We start from the raw sequence: 19,161 nt of genomic DNA, 5'->3' as shown, positions 1-19,161 counted from the left end.
CACCTCTCAACGAGAGGGATCCAATAAAATTATCAGCTGCCATAAATAAGCCGACCCACATGGAGTTTGGCCCTAGTTTCCAATTTAACAACTAGCTAATAAGATAGAGATTATAAATGAATTTCCCTCTTTTGTTTATTTGATAAGTGCGTGGGCAAGGTACCATGCTCTAGAATTTTTCGTATGTCATAATACCATGGCGTTGTAGATGTGGACTGAGGAACATGTTCAACATTGTAATTTCTATCTCCTGCCCCCAACCTGAAAGATATTACTCAAAGGCATCTCTTGCTTCAAATGCTAGCTTAGAAAGGCCATGACCCTTTATGGTATGAACTAGTTTGAACTCCAAAATCATATTCTTGTAGTTAGGTCATCCAATTTTCCCTCTTCTCACCTAGCTCCTGTTGCACGAAGAGTGTTCTTACTGCTAGACAAGGCACAAATATGATCACGTGAGAGTTTAAAAGGTAGGTCCTGGAATATTTAACTTCCTTGTATACAACATATGATTATTTGCCAATGGCAAGATAATTTAATTTTGACCCTTGTAGTCTGACCCTCGTAAAAGAGATAGGTCGCTTATTTCCTTCAATATCCTTTTGAGTCAATATGGCCACAATAGAGGAATCTGAAGCAAAGGTATAAACCAGGAAATCTTTGCCATAATTTGGACGGAATAACGTGAGTGCATCAACAATATCCTTCTTGATTCGAGTGAAGTGTCCTTTTCCCGTTTGTCCCACTTATATGTTGCATATTTACTAATTATCTCCTGTATAGGCCTAATTATTTTGTGCATAATCAGAGATGAATTTTCTCAGGAAATTTATGTTTCCCAAGAAAGACTTCATCGCCTTCATATTCACCAGGAATGATATTTTTGTAATGGATTCTACCCTTTCGGGATCAATTTTAATTCCACCGTTTGCAATCCCATACTTCAGCACTGCTCAAATATTTGTTTCAGATGACATAAATGATCTGATCTTTTCTTGGAAAACACAATAACATCATCCAAATAAACAACTACGATCTGACCAATAAGGTCTCGAAAAGCGATGTCCATCGCTTTTTAAAATGTAGCACCAATGTTGATAAGTCCAAATGGCATTCTCTTGAAAGATAATGTTCCCCATTTGGTCCCAAAGGTAGCTTTCAATTGATCTGGTTCTGCTACTAGCACTTTATTGTAACCAGAGAAACCATCTAGTGGAGAGAACATCTCAAACCTAGATACTGTCTGGAGGATATTTTCCATGGATGGCACTGGATAATTATCTTTATCATATGCCTAGTTAAGATTACAGAAGTATAGCATATGGCCTTATTTCACCGAACTTATTTCTGACTTGGACCAGATTTTAAACCCAAGTGGTGCATTTGACTTTAAAAATGATTTAAGCATCCAACAACTTTCTCAATTCCTTTTGGATGAGAGGCTCTAACATGTGATGGACTTTCCCTAGTTTTTGTTGGAACGATTTTACCCCTTCCTTTATGGGAATTACGTGATGTATAATACCATTGTTTTTAAAACTGGCCTAACTAACTGGTTACCAGTCTAACCAGTCTGTCAACAGGGCCACTGGTTGGAACATGCTGAAAAACTTGATTAAGGAGGAAGATTGGTGAGATTTTGGCCCTAACCGGTCCTAACCGGCCAGTTACCTGCCATTCCCGCCAAGGACCCACAGAGCAGTTTTTCCAAGGTAGTTTAGGGGTTTTGGAGGGAAAGTAAGTGTCCTTTCCCTCCAAAAACACCCTCTCCAAGCCTTTAAGAGGCCCTTCTCCCTCTTATTTGTCTCACACATCTCATTTGGAGTGTTTATGAGTGTTTGTGAGTTTGTTTGGGAGCTTGGAGAGTGTTGAGTTTTTGCAGGAGTAGCCATCTTGGAGTTGGAGTTGGAGCTATTTTGGAGATAGTTTGTAGCTGTCAGTGGAGTTGGCATCTTCAAGAGGAGGCTAAGGAAGCTAGTTTGCATTTCCAGGTAAGGATTTTCACTTGAAAATTCCTCATTTGACTGATGTCCATGAATTAAAATTTTTTATGTGTTATAAATTTATAAACTTCTCACTTATATCATCTATTCTATCAAATATCTAGTTCTATGCTATCAAATTTTGTAGCCTACATGTGCATTTGTTTTCCTAAATTTAGCTTTGGTTTTCCATGTTGCTTAGCTGCATTATTTTTTTTAAATGGAAGATTTCTTTGCAAATTGTAATTATTTCAAGCAAACATGGCTCCAAAAGGAAAGGACAGTGCATGGGCTCATTGTGATGTAATTGATGGAAAAATGATATGCAAATTATGCCATAAATATATTAGAGGTGGGGGTTGTTAGCTCTGCTACATTTTGTGACCCTTGATGGATGGAGAGCAAGGGTGGCAGTCTTGTTTCATGTTTTATGAAGGCTCGCAGAGGTTGGTTCCTGTTCTATTTCATGCTCCTTATAGCTCCTGCTAACCATCGTTTCTTCCTTCCCCATAAATTCCCTTTAAATCCCTTTTATCCATGTTTTTGTCTAAAAGCCCCGCTTAAGCCCTTTTTATTTTAACCCCCGGCGCTAAAAGTCCTAACCTATTATAACTACGTGCCTTTACAATTTACATAACCTATAGGTGGGCCCCTTACCTGTCATATCAACCAAAACGCATGTTAATTCTCCGTTGCCCGATCTTCTGTCGCATCATCTGACGGCATTTGCACCGCCCGCAGCCAAGATCTGTGCGCGCGATAACCCGCGGGGAAAGCAGTTTTGTGCCTGTCAAATCAAACACATGGCACTCATTGACTCGTATCGCGCCTCCATGTACGTAAACCACCATTCCCGAAGAGCGGTGCGGGGAAACCGCTTACCACCCTTCTGGTGTGGTCCCCCGCCCGCTAACTTGTGAGCATCTTCCTCATGCAATAGCCGTCCAATCGTCCATCATATGATCTGATAGTCCACATTCGCCTGTCCGCGCTATCTCCGATAGCCTCTCTGATCAAATCTCTGCCGTCGATTTTTATGATCCGATGGCTCATAGCTCTCTTCCACCTTGCTTCCCGATAGCTCTTCCCGCCAATCTCCTCTGTTGTTTTTATTCATCCGACGACTGATATTGCCTCTGTGTCTTCCATCACATCCCGACAGTTTTCAATGCAATTTTTGTGTTTTGAACAGTCCGGCGCACCCGAAGGAGAAAGGAACCCATGTTCAATACTCTGCGCAGTTAATAGTTCAGCTGCCACATTCAAAGATAGCACGGTCAAGGACAAGAAGGATAGCTTCGAGCAGAACAAGATATAAATTAGTCATGGAGCCTTGTACTCATTACATTTCATATGCTCAGAAAGGACATCAAAGTACCAGAGAATGTCAAATTTGTTAATTAAAACAGTTAGAATGTATCAGAGGCCCATAATCGTTTGTAAATGAGGTTGGTGGTCAATTATGACCCCTCCATGCATGAGTCTGTAGAGCAATTTTGTATTCAGCCTCCATATATACCCAGAAAAAAGATGTAATCAGGTTGATGAGTGTTATTCTGTTGTAAGCTTCAACTTCTGGAGACTGTAACTACTGTGTAACCTGCAGCTTCTGGTCTGCATTTCCAACTAATACAAGCTTATTTTGTTGTTGATTGTTCACTTTCCACTTCTTCTTCTTATTCCAGGTTGTGCCTGTTTTGCAGTTATTCATGTGTTGTTAATGTTTAGCATTGGAGGGGTTGTCATCCCACCTCTGTGTTAGGATTTAGCATGTATCATTGAATTTGTTTGTAGGTTTCTGTTCTTTTAATGCCAGAGAGCTATCATCCTCTCTGTGTATTAGAAAACATATTTACATACCGTTTAACTGGTTGCAGCTGGCCATCACAGGGTCATGTGCATCTGCTGGTGTGATTAGTGTTCTCCATCATCACATTTTCTTTAAACTGTGAGTAATTGGTGGTCTAAAGCCTTGTTGTCTGGGGGTGTTCACCCATGTCTGGGGTCAAACACAGTAGAAGTGGTTATCTGGCTTGACTATGCAGCATTTCTTTCATTCATCCACCTTTTATCCAACATTTTGTTGAAATTGTAATGTTCCCGAGCATCTCTGAGATACAACCTAGGAGAGTTTCTTGGGGTGATAACAAGGGTATTCTTAGATTGAAACAACACTTGGTTGGGATAAGAGGCCAAGTAATGCCATGTGGTGCACCAAATGCAGTGTTAGGTCCTATTAGGGCAGAATACATTTCCAAGCTTGAAAAGTTTTATGAGGATAAGGCTAGGGAGAAGGCCATCCAAGATGACATTGCAAGGAAGAGGGAATTATTGAAAGCCATGAAAGAGAGTGGGTATGATGATTATAAGATTCAAGACTCAACTTTTATCCCTTCCACCAATGACCCATTTCAATATGTTCATCCTTCTAGTGGCACTGGCCAACCATCAAAAGGAACAAAGAGAACAAACATCCAAATTTTTTTCTCATCTTTTGCCAACATTGCCTCTTCTAATCCCACTTCCTCCCAGGCAAGTCATCAACCCACTTTGGATAAACATTGGAAAAAATGATGCAAAGAAATTTCTCATCAATACATTACTAGATGGTGGTATGATTCAGGTATCCCATTTAATGTTTATCACTGACCTTATTACCAAGCTATGTGGGACTCTGTTATAGTTGTAAGAAAGAGCTTCAAAGGCCCTAGTGTGCATGACTTGAGGGGAGCTCTTTTGCAAAAAGAGATATCTTCCATTGATGAGAATTTGGTTGAGTTTAAATATTCATGGCTCAAAACAGGTTGTTCTATCATGTCAGATGGATGGACCGATGGAAAGAACCACACTATCATTAATTTCCTTGTTTCTTGCCCTCAAGGAACCATGTTTTTGAGATCAGTTGATGCATATGATAAGGTGAAGAATGCAACCCTTCTATTTGAGCTTTTGGATGACATTATTCAGGAAGTTGGGGATTAGAATGTTGTGCAGATCATCACCAATAATGCCTCAAACTATGTTCTTGCTGGAAAGATGGTTGAGTCCAAATATAGGACCATGTTTTGGACTCCATGTGCTGCACATTCACAGACCTCGTGCTTGAGGACATAGACAAAGTGGAGTGGGTAAAAAACACTGTAGAGCATGCCAAGTGCATTAAAAAATACATTTACAACCACTCATGGATATTGAACCTAATGAGGAAAAACACTAGGGGAAAGAGCTTGTTAGGCCTGCAATTACGAGATTTGCAACTCACTTCCTCACATTGCAATGTCTCAATAGTCAACATAACAACTTGCAAAAAATGTTTTCTTCTGAAGAAGAGTCTAAATCTCAGTGGTCTCGTAGACAATATGGAAAAGACACCAAAAAGAAAGTGTTTGAAAATTATTTTTTGAAAAGGTCTGTAGAGCTTGTGAAAATTATCGAGCCCCTCGTTAAGGTGCTAAGGATGGTGGATGGGGAAAAATTGGCCATGGGCTACATTTATGAGGCTATGGATCAAGGAAAGAAGCAGATACGGACAACTTACAAGGACAGGTTTGCTAAATATGGCCGTATATGGGAGATCATTGATAACAGATGGAACAATTAACTCCATCGTCCTATACATGCAGTTGGGTATTTTTTGAACCCAAAGTATCATTATAAAGCTCGGCTAGGAGATCTGCATGATGGGGAGGTCAGAGCTGGATTGATTGATTTCTTGGAGCGCATGGTCCCTAACCATGCAGACCAGTTGGAAATACATAGACAACTTACTGTTTTCACTATGGCAAGTGGTACCTTTGGAAAAAACTTAGCAAAGATGGCAAGAGATGTGGATCAACAAGGTAAGAAATTCCAATTTCCAATTTGTTTTTCCTTTCAAGTTAAAATTGTTTACATTCTTTATAATTCAAATTATAAACTAAGTTACTAATTAATGTCTTTTTCTTTGCAGCACATTGGTGGGAGTCATTTGGTGGCCAATGTCCTCAATTGCAAAGGTTTGCAATTAGAGTCGTCAGCCAAACTTGCAGTGCTTCAGGTTGTGAGCACAATTGGTCTGTTTTTGAGCGCATACACACAAAGAAGAGAAACTGTTTGGAACAAAAATGGTTAAATGATCTTGTTTTCGTGCAATACAACCTTCAACTGAGGAGGAACCAAATGATGAACAAAACACATGATCTAGATCTCATTTTGTTGGATGATATTGATCCAAAATCAGAATGGGTGGAGGAGACTGAAGATCATGTGTTTGAGGTTGATTTTGATATCAACATGGCTTTAGCGGGGGATGAAGCAGATTTTGTGGCAACGTCAGAACCAGGATTAGTAGCGGCATCAAGGAAAGGAAAAGAACCAATGGAAGGCACTAGTCATGCAGATCAAAAAACTCGTGCTTCCATTAGGTCCACTTCTATTGTTATTGGTGGCATTGCTACTGAGGTTGCAGATCAGGCTAAGGCATCCTCCGACTCTAAACCAGATGATGTCTATGTAGCTCCTGATGATGATCCTGTGTCTAGTAGTGGTGATGAACTTGATGATTGATCATGTGTACACTGTAGACTTGTAGTAGGCAAATGGCCTCATAGCTTGGAGCATTGTTTTTGGACTTTATAGTCCATTTAGAGCCTCATTGCTTATGTATTTTTCTATTTTGTCGATGATATGTATTGCACTCGATGCCATTTTGATATATTCACCTTTACATGGTATATAAATGAGAAAACTTTGCATATTTTGTCTCTATTGGCTTGGAATCATGGTTTTAAATATTAAAAATAGTTTTGTTTCATTAAAAATTAATTATTTAATGTATTTTTCTAAAACCATTTCGTTTAGACCAAACTAGTCCCGGTTCAAACAGTTTCGGTTGGTAAACTGGTTCATTAGGTGGACCGTTCTGGTCATCAGTTCCGGTTTTAAAAACATGGGATAATACGAGTGTCATATGCCTTTAAATCATCATATGTCCATGCAAACACATCACGATACTAGTTGAATAAGCAAATAAAAGCCTATCATTCTTGTGGCAAACAACTTGTACTGAGGTTCAGATACTTCAGATCTTCTTGAGTTCCTAGATTAACTTGTTCATATGATAACATTGAACTCTTAGTCTTTGTATTGATCAGTCCTCTAAATTGGCTCTGCAAAAAATATAACTTCTCTAGGGACACCACACCTTTAGGCATAGTGTTGCATTTCATTGCATTATATGCTTCTTTCAAAGCCTTTTCGTTTCGTACCCATCCTCTTCTATGGCTGCATCCTTGAATACATTTGCATTATCCATAAAGTGTAGTATTTTTTTGTCATCATTGAAAACACAAAAATTAGTGACGTTATCAAGCACAAATGGTTTATATCTAATTTCAATAGAAAAATGATTACTCAATGGCGACATACTAGCATTTGTGTTTGCTAATGCATCTGTTGTAGCATTTCTAAGACTAGGAACATAAATGATATCAAAAGCTTTAAAATAATTAGTTAAACGCCATACCTCATGTTGGTAGTTTTTAAGGATTGGTGAAACACAATCGATAGTATTCCTTACCTGACAAGTGACCACTTCTGAGTCACCAATTACCTTGAGAATATTTACCTTTAGATCGATTGATTTTTTCAATATGAGTACGAGTGCTTCATATTCGGAAATATTTTTGGTGCACTCGAACTCCAAATGACATGAAAGCATACTCTTCTTATTACACGAGTCTAGAACTACACAACCAGTTCGAGAGCCATCCTGCATTTTTGAACCATCAAAATATAAAGTCCAAATATTATTAGCCATTAGGTTGCTTCTTATACTATTATTACTATTACTATGTTCATCTATCTTACAAGATTCATTTGACAACTGAAAAGCAAGGAAGGAACTCCAGTTGTGTATCCTGTGGGATGGGTGATGGTTGCACTGATAACACCTGTGGTCAGTTTCGAGGAAACATTTTCCAAAGATCAGATCGACAAAGGCAACAAGGTCATTGTGGCCCTGAAGTGGTGTCACTATGTGTTTCATGTATGGCTCACTTTCGACTCGAAACGGGTTACTTATGCCCTTATACGAAAGTCATAAATGCGACCAATCTGTAGAAAAATAGCTCTGCAATTTACTAGACCAATATCTATTTAGGAGTACATGATAGGCTTCTAGGATGTCCACAATTACAATATTTATACATTGGTGAACTCATTGATTATATGATAATCAAATAAGAACATTCTTGAGTTCACCAATAACTTGGACAAGAGACCTGTAAAGCTGAATGATTTGTGCATCAGTTTTGTCCCATTTAACATTTATTTTCTTGGTAATAGACAATGGCATTACATTCGTAGATGCATTGGAATCGACTAAACAATTATGGAAATTGTAATTAAAAATTTTGAACGTTAACAGAAATGGAGGGCACAGAGTGTTAGCTTCTAATGTTATAGAATTAACTACATATTCAAGGGAACCAGAACTTACTAGACACCTTATGAGAGGTAGAATATTTGTCACCTAGTAAAGGTCGTGAAAAGGTTTGGACTAACAGTTCACGTTGGCTTGCTATATTTTGGAGATCAAAGATGGAAATATTGGCTCAAGCTCTCCTCAAATATTCAACTATGTTGTACTTAATTGTATCACCTTTAGCAGGCAGTGTTTGAAGGAGTATATTTTTTTGACACTTCTAAAGTGATGGACTTACTTTTGTTACTGGAGGAAGTGTTCTTAGAAGTAGCTACATTTCCATACTTACTTTGTGCATGTTGAGTAGGGTTGATCGGTGGTGACATCCTTCTTAATATTTTTTCCTTCAGTTTATATCTCGTCACCTCCTGTTCAGAAATTGGCTCTTTGCCCCTCAAACTATATCGACCGTTTTTCTTCTGAGGAGGAGCTTCACTTTGTGGTGGTGCTTCAACACTCTTCTTTCCAGGATTAAGAATATAATAAAAAGTTTTCACTGCATGTCCAATGCCAGTACTTTCTTCAGTCACTGTAGGTTCTTTCATTTCTTCTATCTACTCATCTTCTAGTAAGGAATCCACAATATGTGCAGCTAGATAATTCATGTTGTGGTTCCACTATGGGAAATTCTTTTTTGAATGCTATTCCTGATGGAAACATCAATAGTTGTACATACCCATAACTTTTATATTCAACACAACATTTGAAATCTGGGTAGACTGGGAGGGATGATTATTATTGTCATTGTTATTATTCATCGAAGCGGGAAACATTTGGGGGGCTTACTACTAGTAGAAGGCTCACTTGACCTTATCTTTAATTCTAAAATTTCATTGGTAAGTGCCCTCACTGTCCTGATCAAGATTTCAATATATAACGAGTCCTTTTCTTCAGCCTTACTTGAAGAAGTTTGATACTTCCTTCCAGTTTCCTCAGAGTCTTTTGGTTCATCATCATCAGTAATACCTCCAATAGCATGCAAGTATTTCTCGATGGCGATTGCTTCTGCAAAGTTTATTGCCAATGTTTCGTTTGCATCTCTTTAACGAATGAGGAAATGTTAGTGGGGATGGAAGTTGTGTAATAACCAATAGTAATTGAATCGTGCAGTTGTGTTCCCAGGGGGAACTTATTCAATATACGATTGAACTTTTGATTAAAATCTTTCACTTTCTCCTTTTCCCCCATTTTATTGTTTCTGAGCTCTTTTCAGTACCATGGTGGGAGTCTTGTCATCAACAAATTTCTCCAAAACCAAATTTTAAAACTCCCTCCAATTAATCACTGAATTGGCAGGTACACTATGATACCATGATGCTACTCTACCTTCTAATTTAAAAGGGAAAAGCCATCAAACAACATGATCATACCTTACTTCCAACATCCATAGATACATGTAGAAATCATCAATGTGATATTCTTCCTTTGTCATCTTATCTAGATCAAACATTGATAAAACATTTTCCGGATGCCTGGACATCTTATGAAGATTATCTGGAAGAGTGAGAAGCCCTTGGGCCATCCAATCCAAGTCCTGGTTGGATATGTCTTCGTCTCTAGGTTCCTCCTGCTTTTTAGAATCTGAGGATCCTCCTCCTTAACTGTCTAAACCATCAGTCAACTCAAAAACTTTATTGGAAAGAACAATGTCTTCCTCGTACCCTTCGTTAATGGGTGGAATTTATCTTGTTGCACCGTGTCTTCAGAGGATTCTGCTAACTCTTCAAGATTGGAAAAAACCAAATCTTCCACATTTGTAACTAATACACCGGTACGAGTTGTTTCTTTCTTCTTCGAATGATGCGGTAGATTCTTAGAAATATGTGTCACGCGGAAAGAGTCGTTAGTGCGGACACAACCGACCTTCCTAGAAGCCTAAGACTTTCTAATGACAAACAAGACAAATAAGAGCAATCCTTCCCTAAATATGCTTTTATAATATGAGAAATCAAGTGTTTAGATCCTACCTATAATCCAACGCTGTTGTAGTAGTCCAGCTTCGTTGATCCGGATGAGCTCCTCCTTCCCTTCGAAACCTGCATTCACTAACAATCAAACGATTAAATAGCACCTGAATATCACATAAAATAAAACATATTTAACATATAGACCAAGGAGTATATGAAACAACTCATTAATAACAAATTGTTGAGAAGAATGGACTAATTTGTATTAAAAGGTAACAAAATGAACCATTACAACCTGAGCCTTGGTGTCGTGCAAGTTCCTCCCAGGGTCCACAAGAGTTCTCCCTTACTCTGATCAGCTCACCCACCTCCCAATGGAAACAAGTAAAGATGGTAATCTCTCCTCACAAGCTTCTACAAGGAAGTCCTAATTCCAGCAGCATCTACCCTTAGGAATGTTCAGCTTTCAACCTCCCCTCCCCTTGGCCCAATACCTGTATTTATAATGCTCTAGAGGAAGTTATTCAGGTCCACCATCAATGGGATAAGCCCCTCTTTGGATGGGATAGCTCCCCTCTTGATGGGATAAGTTCCTCTTAGGTAGGGATACATGAACCATCTGGAGGCGCTTCATACACGTCAAACAAGCTTCTAGAAGACTCTAGAAATGACCACAAGTAACTTTTTTGGAGTGAAACTTGCGCCTTTTGACCTTTACAGGAGTACGCACACACCCCTTTATATACAGAGCGTACACATACGCAGGTATTGTGAACTTGGGTTGCGTACACGCAGGTAAGGCTAAGAGAAACTGCGTACCAGAGATAATTGACTTTAAATGACTGTTCTCTTTTTCTTGAAGTTTGACATGGAGAGCAGAGGCATGAGACTTGCCAAGGAGGATAGTATGACAGTGGATGAAGCCATACTAACTGTAAATAGTCAAGGTGACATTTTTTTGTGTAACAGATTGCCCCCTAAAGTGCGAAGCCTGTAGTAGATTAGGGTTTTTATGACATAGGAAGGGTGAAGTACTTTATCATTTCAAGGAGTATCTTGCGGAGGACCCGGTCAGAACCTGCAAATATTCAACACAAAATACATATATAAGATGATATCATCGCTGAGGTAGGCATTCCCATACTCAGATTGAAAACTTTAACTAACAATCTAACTACTGCTCTGATATAAGAATGATTTTGCAGTACATCACAATCATAGACTTTTGTAGACACAGTATGGACGCAGCCATCTGTTTATGATTAGTCTAATATATAATGAATACAAAACTCCTCGCAGCCTGGATGGTGGAAACTAGATCCAGGGTCTTCATTTCTATTTCCCGAATTGGTACGATTCTATCCATGCGAATAAATGAGTTGATGTCGAGCATGGTAGAAACCACTTGATTACCAGTCAATGATGTAAACCGTTAACAAGTGTGAGAGAGACCACCAGTAATGTCAATGGTTCTCAAAGTACCCAATACAATCCATGAAATGTGAATGAATGGGTTGATGTCGAACACGTCACGGAATCCTTTGATCGAAAGTCAATGATGTAAATTGTCGTCAAAGGCGAGAAACCTGCCATTGATACATGCAGACTTCAAGGTACTGACGATTTCTAAGTCATCTTTCTAGATAATTTGCTGATGTCGATAGAAAGCGACCCGTTGCAGGCAAGCCCACAACACGAAATCATTGTTCAAGTTGAATAAATGTTGTTGTAAGGACTGACTTAGGGATGGTCAAATGGATGACAAGTATTTTGCATATGAATGGTTTATTTGCGGAGACCTCTTGAACACATAACGACACGACAGATGGCTTGGTGACGATTGACCCAAAGTTAATACCCGAAAACGGTTGAAGACTTTCAAAGTGGTTTGATCAACTTTAAGGCAAAGGATTTCCCAACCCAGGTGAATGAAAAGTGTCGTGTTCAAGAGCGGTGATAAGGTTCTTCTGTAACAAAGGATGACAAATAGGTTCATTCTTCTCTCTTTTCCCCCACCATTTCTGGCAAGTACCTCTTTATTTTTTACAAGCTTGAGGAGGATAACATATGCTTGATTATAAGCTCATCCTTCGGATGAGTCCAACTTAGTTTAGATTCGGACCCTAAGAAGGAGTGGTCCGTTCCTACCTGTAATCGAACAGGTCCTTTACTGTGAAATTTTAACGAGTCCAGTATAGGAGAAACTCGGCATTTTTCATTTTTAGAGAGTCTGAAAAAACTAAAGAAGACTCCAAGGTGAACTTTTTCGTAAATTTGTGTCTCCCAAGCCCGAAAAAGTATAAAATAATACCTGAGAGAACCGCTTGATCTTGCGACCAAGGAGTACTTTCATGATTAATGCCTTTGACCTGAAAAGTAAAAAGCGATCAGAGGCATGTCGTTTTATTTCCAGTATCGAATTTGAAACGACAAAAATCTGGCAATCTTTTCGTGTTTTTACGGTAAGAAAAGGGCTGTAAGAGGACCGTCTTTTAATTCCGTTTTAACGAGTGTAAAAGAAATGCTCGGCAATATTTTCATGTTTTAGGAGTCAGAAAAGAGCTTAAAAGATGACTCTGATTTCTTGGTTTGTGAAAAATGATGATTTTACCCTAAAGTCCTTTTGTCCTGCACAAAAACAACACATTACTCATACCTGTTTAAGATGGGCAAAAATACATTGAAAAATATCCTTTCATGGTGAAAAATAAACAAACTTTAGCATTCATTCATCCAAAAAACCTATAAAAAGACTTTTTACCATGTCATTTTTACCATTTTACTGTTGAGGTTGAGAAAAGGGCTTTTGACAAGAAACTTCCCGTGGACTTTGCGGAGAATCCGACCGTCAGAATCGAGCGCCATCTCTTTCAGGTATTTCACAACATCCTCCTCTTCAATTTCATCCGTTTAGAATTTCATTTCAAGTTTTAGTTTGATTTTTTGAAGGGTTTAGGGTTTTAGAGTCCGCCTTTCGGGGGACGCAGGTGCCCCATGGGCGACCTGCGTACCCCGACTTTTTTGTATATGGGAAAAAGGTCGGAGTACGCAACCCACCTTCAGAACAGCTACGTACCGTCGCTCTGTTTTCTGAACGCGGGGTGCATACTCTGCGCAAAACGGATTTTCAAACCCCAAACACAAAAATCAACCATCAAATTTTAATTTTATGAATCCTAATCAATGTTTTTTAGTGTGTAGACTGCCCACCATGCTAGATTGGCGTGAAAGAGAACACGAAGATGTCGATTTGGCCGCAATAGGTCATCAACCTTCCATTGATGCTTTAAAGGCATGCGGTCTCTACAAGTACTGGGCCATACCTGGCATGAGGGCCCAGGTGCCATTCTTAGAGTGGCTGGTTGAAAGGTGGAACATTCAGGATCAATGTTTTTACATCGGAGAACACCGGCTCGAGATAGAGTCCTCCGACATATACTTTCTCACTGGCTTACCTAACAGGGGCGCGCAACTCTCTCTATTCGGGACTAGGCCGGGTGGCCAATCCCTTGCTAGTCTCCGGCTAGAGTGGTGCAACAATCAAAACCAGGATAAGGGGATAGAAATCAAATACATATCCCGACCTGAACTTATGGTAATTGCCTTTACAGTTACCAGACTTTGCGGTGCTTCCGCTTTGCACATAGCCACTGGTTCCCAAATGCGGATGGCTATAGATTGCTTCCAAGGCACCATTTTCAACTGGTGCGATGCTGTGTTGTCCAATATGAAGGGCCAACTAACCAGGGCAAAGAACGGACAACTGAAGACTTTTGGATATGGGCCTTTAGTTGTGAGCTTTGCCCTAGAGAGAGTTCCAATGCTGATCCCCCAGCATCTTACAGTTCCAGTTGGGGCTCCTCGGGAGCCTAAGTTGACGAGATGGGTTGCGGTAATGGCCTGGCATCCTGATGAGGGAGCAGCAGTTGTTCGATTTCCTGATGGTTACTTTCACTGGCTGGAGGGCCAGGTCTTTGCGATTCAGGATTTTCCTTATGCCGGAATGGATTTTCGCAATGATCCGGACATGGTTCTTCCACAGGGAGAACAATGGGATGACAGAGGTATTTCATTTTTCACAAGTTTTTAAAATTATCTATATTTTTTTTGTTTTTTATATATCGTCTCAAAACTGACAGCACAAATTTTCAAAATGTAGATGTAGGTCCACGACGTCCGGCCAATCTCCGGGCTTTTGAGAGAAGAGTACCAGCTGTACCAGCACCGGCCCCTAAGGATGCGGCCGCAGAGACCTTAGCCGAGCTGGAACAGGATCTAGAGCGTCTGACGGCGGGTATACCAGAGACCATTATAGATGACATTCCTATCCGACTTCAACGCTATGTGGTCGCAGTCCCAGGACCTTTCAGGAGGTTCCTGTGTAGGGTAGCGCGGGCAGTGGTCTCGTATAGAGAGCACCACCAGTGATTGGCTAGTTACTTTTGTACACACATGCGACATTTTTGGTTTTTTGTACTTATCATTTTTGCCAATCATAAGGTGTTTTTCAACCTATGATCGAAGACGATGTATATTTTTGACACACTCCTATCTATATATATCATTATTACCGGCTTATTTTGTTAAACATGTGTGATGAAATGTTTATAAATTTACATTTATGATTGTTGCAAATGTCTATTTAACATTCGAGATGCCATTGCATCTGCTAATGTATTTAAAGACCTTGGAATATGCTGATATTCAATGTAATCAAATTCACGTTCCAAGAGACGCACCCTCAAAAACAATCTTAATAACACTGGATTTCTAATGGCATAGACTCTATTAAGCTGTAATACAACGAGTTCAGAATCTAACCTCACTATCAAACTCCGAATCTCAAATGAAATAGATTCAGATAATAATTCAATCACTGCACTGTATTCTGCAATGTTGTTTGTTTTTTGACCGAGGCTCACCCCATGCATAGAAACTAACTCGTCAGAGGGCGAATAGATAACCCAAGCTGCGGAAGAGATATTCCGTGTACTACGACAAGCACCATCAGCAAATCCAATGTACGTTTGGAGAGGCGTCGACATCTGCAATATCAAGAGTAAAACCAAGATAAGCCAGAATAACGACAAAAACACACTCTCTAAACTAAGCACACAGTCTAAACTAAGAAAACATACCAGCTAGAAAGAAAAATTAACCTAACTAGAACTAACTAAATCTCCATACCCACCATTTAAGCATAATACCTCTTTAGGTAAAGTCCATTTCTGGGCTTACCCAAAGAGTCCCCATCAAAATCTACCAGCTCATAGGCCCCTTTTGCTAGCTTTCGCTTGACAATGTAGGGCCCATGCCACATGGGAACGAATTTTCCAGCACCTAATTTATCGTTAGCTTGATCATATAATAGCACTAGGTCTCCTTCCGAAAAATTACGAGGGGTCACGTTACGATCATACTGAGCTTTCATCCTTTTTGTGTGAGTCTTGATTGCCAAAGCAGCGTCACGTCGAGTCTCATCTAATTTAGCTAAGTATAACAGATGCTTCTCCTCTTCGGAAGTAGCTGGAAGTAATTCGATAGCCATTTGAAGTGATGGGATTTCGCATTCAATGGGCAACACTGCTTCCAAACCATAAACTAGTTGGAAAGGAGTGAACCCTGTTGATGTTTTTACTGAGGTTCGGTACGCCCAAAGCGCTGAAAATAACATGTTATGCCAATTCGATCGATGAATACCAATGATTCGTCAGATCATGATAACTAGAACTTTGTTGATGGATTCAACCAAACCATTTGCTTGAGGATAATAAGGAGTAGAACTATCATGACGTAAACCAAGCTGGCTTGTAAGTTCTGTCATCATAATGTTTTGAAAATGGCGCCCATGGTCAGTGATTATCGCTTGTGGGACACCAAACCTAGTAATAATATGATTGAATATGAAAATCGTTGTTGTCTTGCCGCTTGCCTCGAATGTAGGCATCGCCTCGGCCCACTTAGTAAACTAATCAACCGCAAGGATGATATACGCATGCCCCCTGGCCGAGTGAGGGTCACATGTAATAAAATCGATACCCCATTTAGAAAAAGGACCAACGGCAATTATAGGGTGGAGAGGAGCAGGTGGTGCGCGCATCTTGCCAATGATACAATCTTTAAACATGGACGGCTAGAAATAGCCAGCACGCAACACCTTCTGAGCTGTGGCATACCCAGACATATGACCGCCACATGCTCTAGAATGACAGTCATTCAGAACCCTTTCTGCCTCTTCATGAGTCAAGCAACGACGAAAAACTAAGTCCGCCCCACGACGATAAAGAGTATCTCCAATAATTCTGTACTGTTGGGACTGGAATCGAATTTTCCGGCGTTCCGACTTTGAAGCTTCAGGTCGAAAGGATTGGGTTTGGAGATAGACAATTATATCCCCATACCACGGATCTAAATTGCTGATAAGAAACAGAGATTCGTCCGCAATGGGTTCCTCTGCCACAGTTTCCGTGTCATCATGCGGGAAGTCACACATCAATTCCGCAAAAACTAAGGATTTCTTAGACTTGGACTTCTCGAACTCCAAATCGAACTCCTGCAGGATAACAATCCATTTGGAGTACTTGCCCCCTAGCAATTGTTTAGTCAAAATATAGATCATAGGGTTGCAATCCGAAATCACTGTAGTTTTACGGAGAAGAATGTAATGACGAAAACGTTGGACAGCCTGAACAGCTGCCAAGGCCAATTTCTCCACATGCGAATATTTTAGCTCAGTGGGATTTAACGTCCTACTAAGATAATATATCACATGTTCCGTTCCGAATTCGTCTTCCTGAACTAAGACCATTCCAATGGTGGAGTGGGAGGCGGTGAGATACAAAAAGTAATCCTGGTTGTAGTTGGGAGGATGCAGCAACGATGCATGGGTTAACGTGTGCTTAAGTGCATCAAAAGATTTCTGAGCTATCTCATCCCAAGAAAATTGAGCATTTTGTTTCAACAACCGGGTGAAACCCTTTGTAACCTCGGCGTAGTTAGGAATGAATCGACGTAAAAAGTTTGCTTTCCCTTGCAAACTTTGGAGTTGGCGCAGACTCGAAGGAGGAGGCAATTTGATGATGGCTTCGACCTTCGAGGGATCGACGCGGATACCGGCTTTTGAAATGAAAAATCCTAGCAATCGTCCCACTTCTATGCAGAAGACACATTTGTGTGGGTTCAACCGAATTCGATAATGTCGACACCTCATAAAAATAGCGTGTAAGTGGACAAGGTGATCAGCTCGATGTAAAGAATGAGCAGGCAAATCATCGAGATACGGTTGCACAATGTGCTTGATATCGTGAAACGCGTAAGACATTGCCCGTTGGAAAGTGGCTCCGGCGTTCTTAAGTCCAAAAGGTAATTTGCAGTAAGCAAATGTCCCCCAAGGACAAATGAAAGTCGTTTTTGGTTGATCGGCAGGTAGAATATTGATTTGGTTGTAACCGGAAAAACCGTCCATAAAGGAAAATATTTCACTGCCGGCATAATCATCAATTATTTGATCGATATAGGGCGTAGGATGTTGGCATTTTGGCACAGGTGTGGCGCTATGATACAGGTGTTGTACTTGATGGCAACTCTCTTTGATGTCAGATCTTCGTTCAGACTACAAAATGAAGAGAAATCTCATATACGCAGGTTAATTAAGTCAAAGTTGCGTATACACGCTGGTGATATGCATACTAAGTCGCGTATACGTAGGAGAGCTATATACGAAGGCGCGTATACACGCAGATGCATGAACAGAAAAGGGCGTATATGTCGGGAAGTTTCCTTTTGGTCCATGGTAGTTAGTCCTCGGTACTTGTGCCCATGTCTTTGGACCAAAGTACCTCGACAGACGTGTAGATCTCTAGTTTTGAAGTTGATGGTTTTGGATTTCTATGGTTTTGGCTCTTGGTATTGAGCAAGGCCTAAGGCTATATAAGGAGAAGAAGATCATTAGGCAAGATCATCTTTTGACAAGGCTTGAATATCTGAAAAAGAGAGAGATCTGATATGCAGGTTCTGGGTTGCTTGATCTAAGCCAAGGAGAAATCACATCGGTTGATGAAAGACTAGATCTAAGGATAGATCGGGATCTAATAGATTGAAATGCACTATTATGATATGGTTGATTATGTGTATTTCTAGATCTGCATATTGTCGCAATATTATGTTCTGGGTCTAACTGATGTCTGATACAGCTGCAAGTTGAAAGAATTTATTTTTAGATCTGTACGCAGGTTGGCTTAGGTAAAAGCGCGTGTATACGCGGGTTTCGCTCATTGAAGTAGCGTATATCTTTTGAAGCTTGATTTTTGGGTTTGCAGTTGGATCTGACTGTTATTGCAGAGTTCTGTAGACTGCTCTGTGTTCTGGTAATTGGTGATCGACAGGGTTCAGTGGTTCAGTGATTCAAAGTTTGATTATGCTAGTATTGGTTGTTTTATGCTTCAATGATCTGTTGTGAAAGTTGAATGAATTGTGGTCTACAGATTGTAATGTTGTGCTTCAGGAATATCTAGTCTGAAAATGTATGAAAAGTGGTACCTGAAAGAAAGAAGATTGTAGGTCAGCACCTACGTACTAGTATCTTAGCTAGTACAAGAGCAAAGGGGGTTGGAGCTCCCTTCCAAGGAAGTTTGGAGAACGAGAGAAGGTTGTAGCCTTCTGCAGGTTGTAGCCTGCGTACTGGTATAAGGCTGCACCAGTACAAAAAGATTGTAAACTGAAGTTTCATATTAAAGAAAGATAGAGACGACTTGCAGCAGGTGGTTTTCACCCACATTGGGTTTCCACCTTATATCTTGGTGTTCATGTG

General features: G+C 40.1%; 1 protein-coding gene across 1 annotated transcript in view; it reads right to left on the bottom strand.

The window, feature by feature from the left end:
• Positions 1–19,161, bottom strand: part of LOC149253043 (uncharacterized) — a 188,094-nt gene that overhangs the window by 33,920 nt on the left and 135,013 nt on the right. The window contains exon 3 of the mRNA XM_089454350.1: positions 9,363–9,450. Coding sequence (XP_089310476.1) covers positions 9,363–9,450 — 88 coding nt within the window. The remainder of the gene's footprint in view (positions 1–9,362; positions 9,451–19,161) is intronic.

This window comes from Pinus tabuliformis, chromosome 7, assembly GCF_031772625.1.
Source record: "Pinus tabuliformis cultivar Carrire ecotype Pingquan chromosome 7, CPIR1, whole genome shotgun sequence".
Taxonomy (NCBI): Eukaryota; Viridiplantae; Streptophyta; class Pinopsida; order Pinales; family Pinaceae; genus Pinus; species Pinus tabuliformis.
This window is presented reverse-complemented; position numbering and strand designations above follow the sequence as displayed.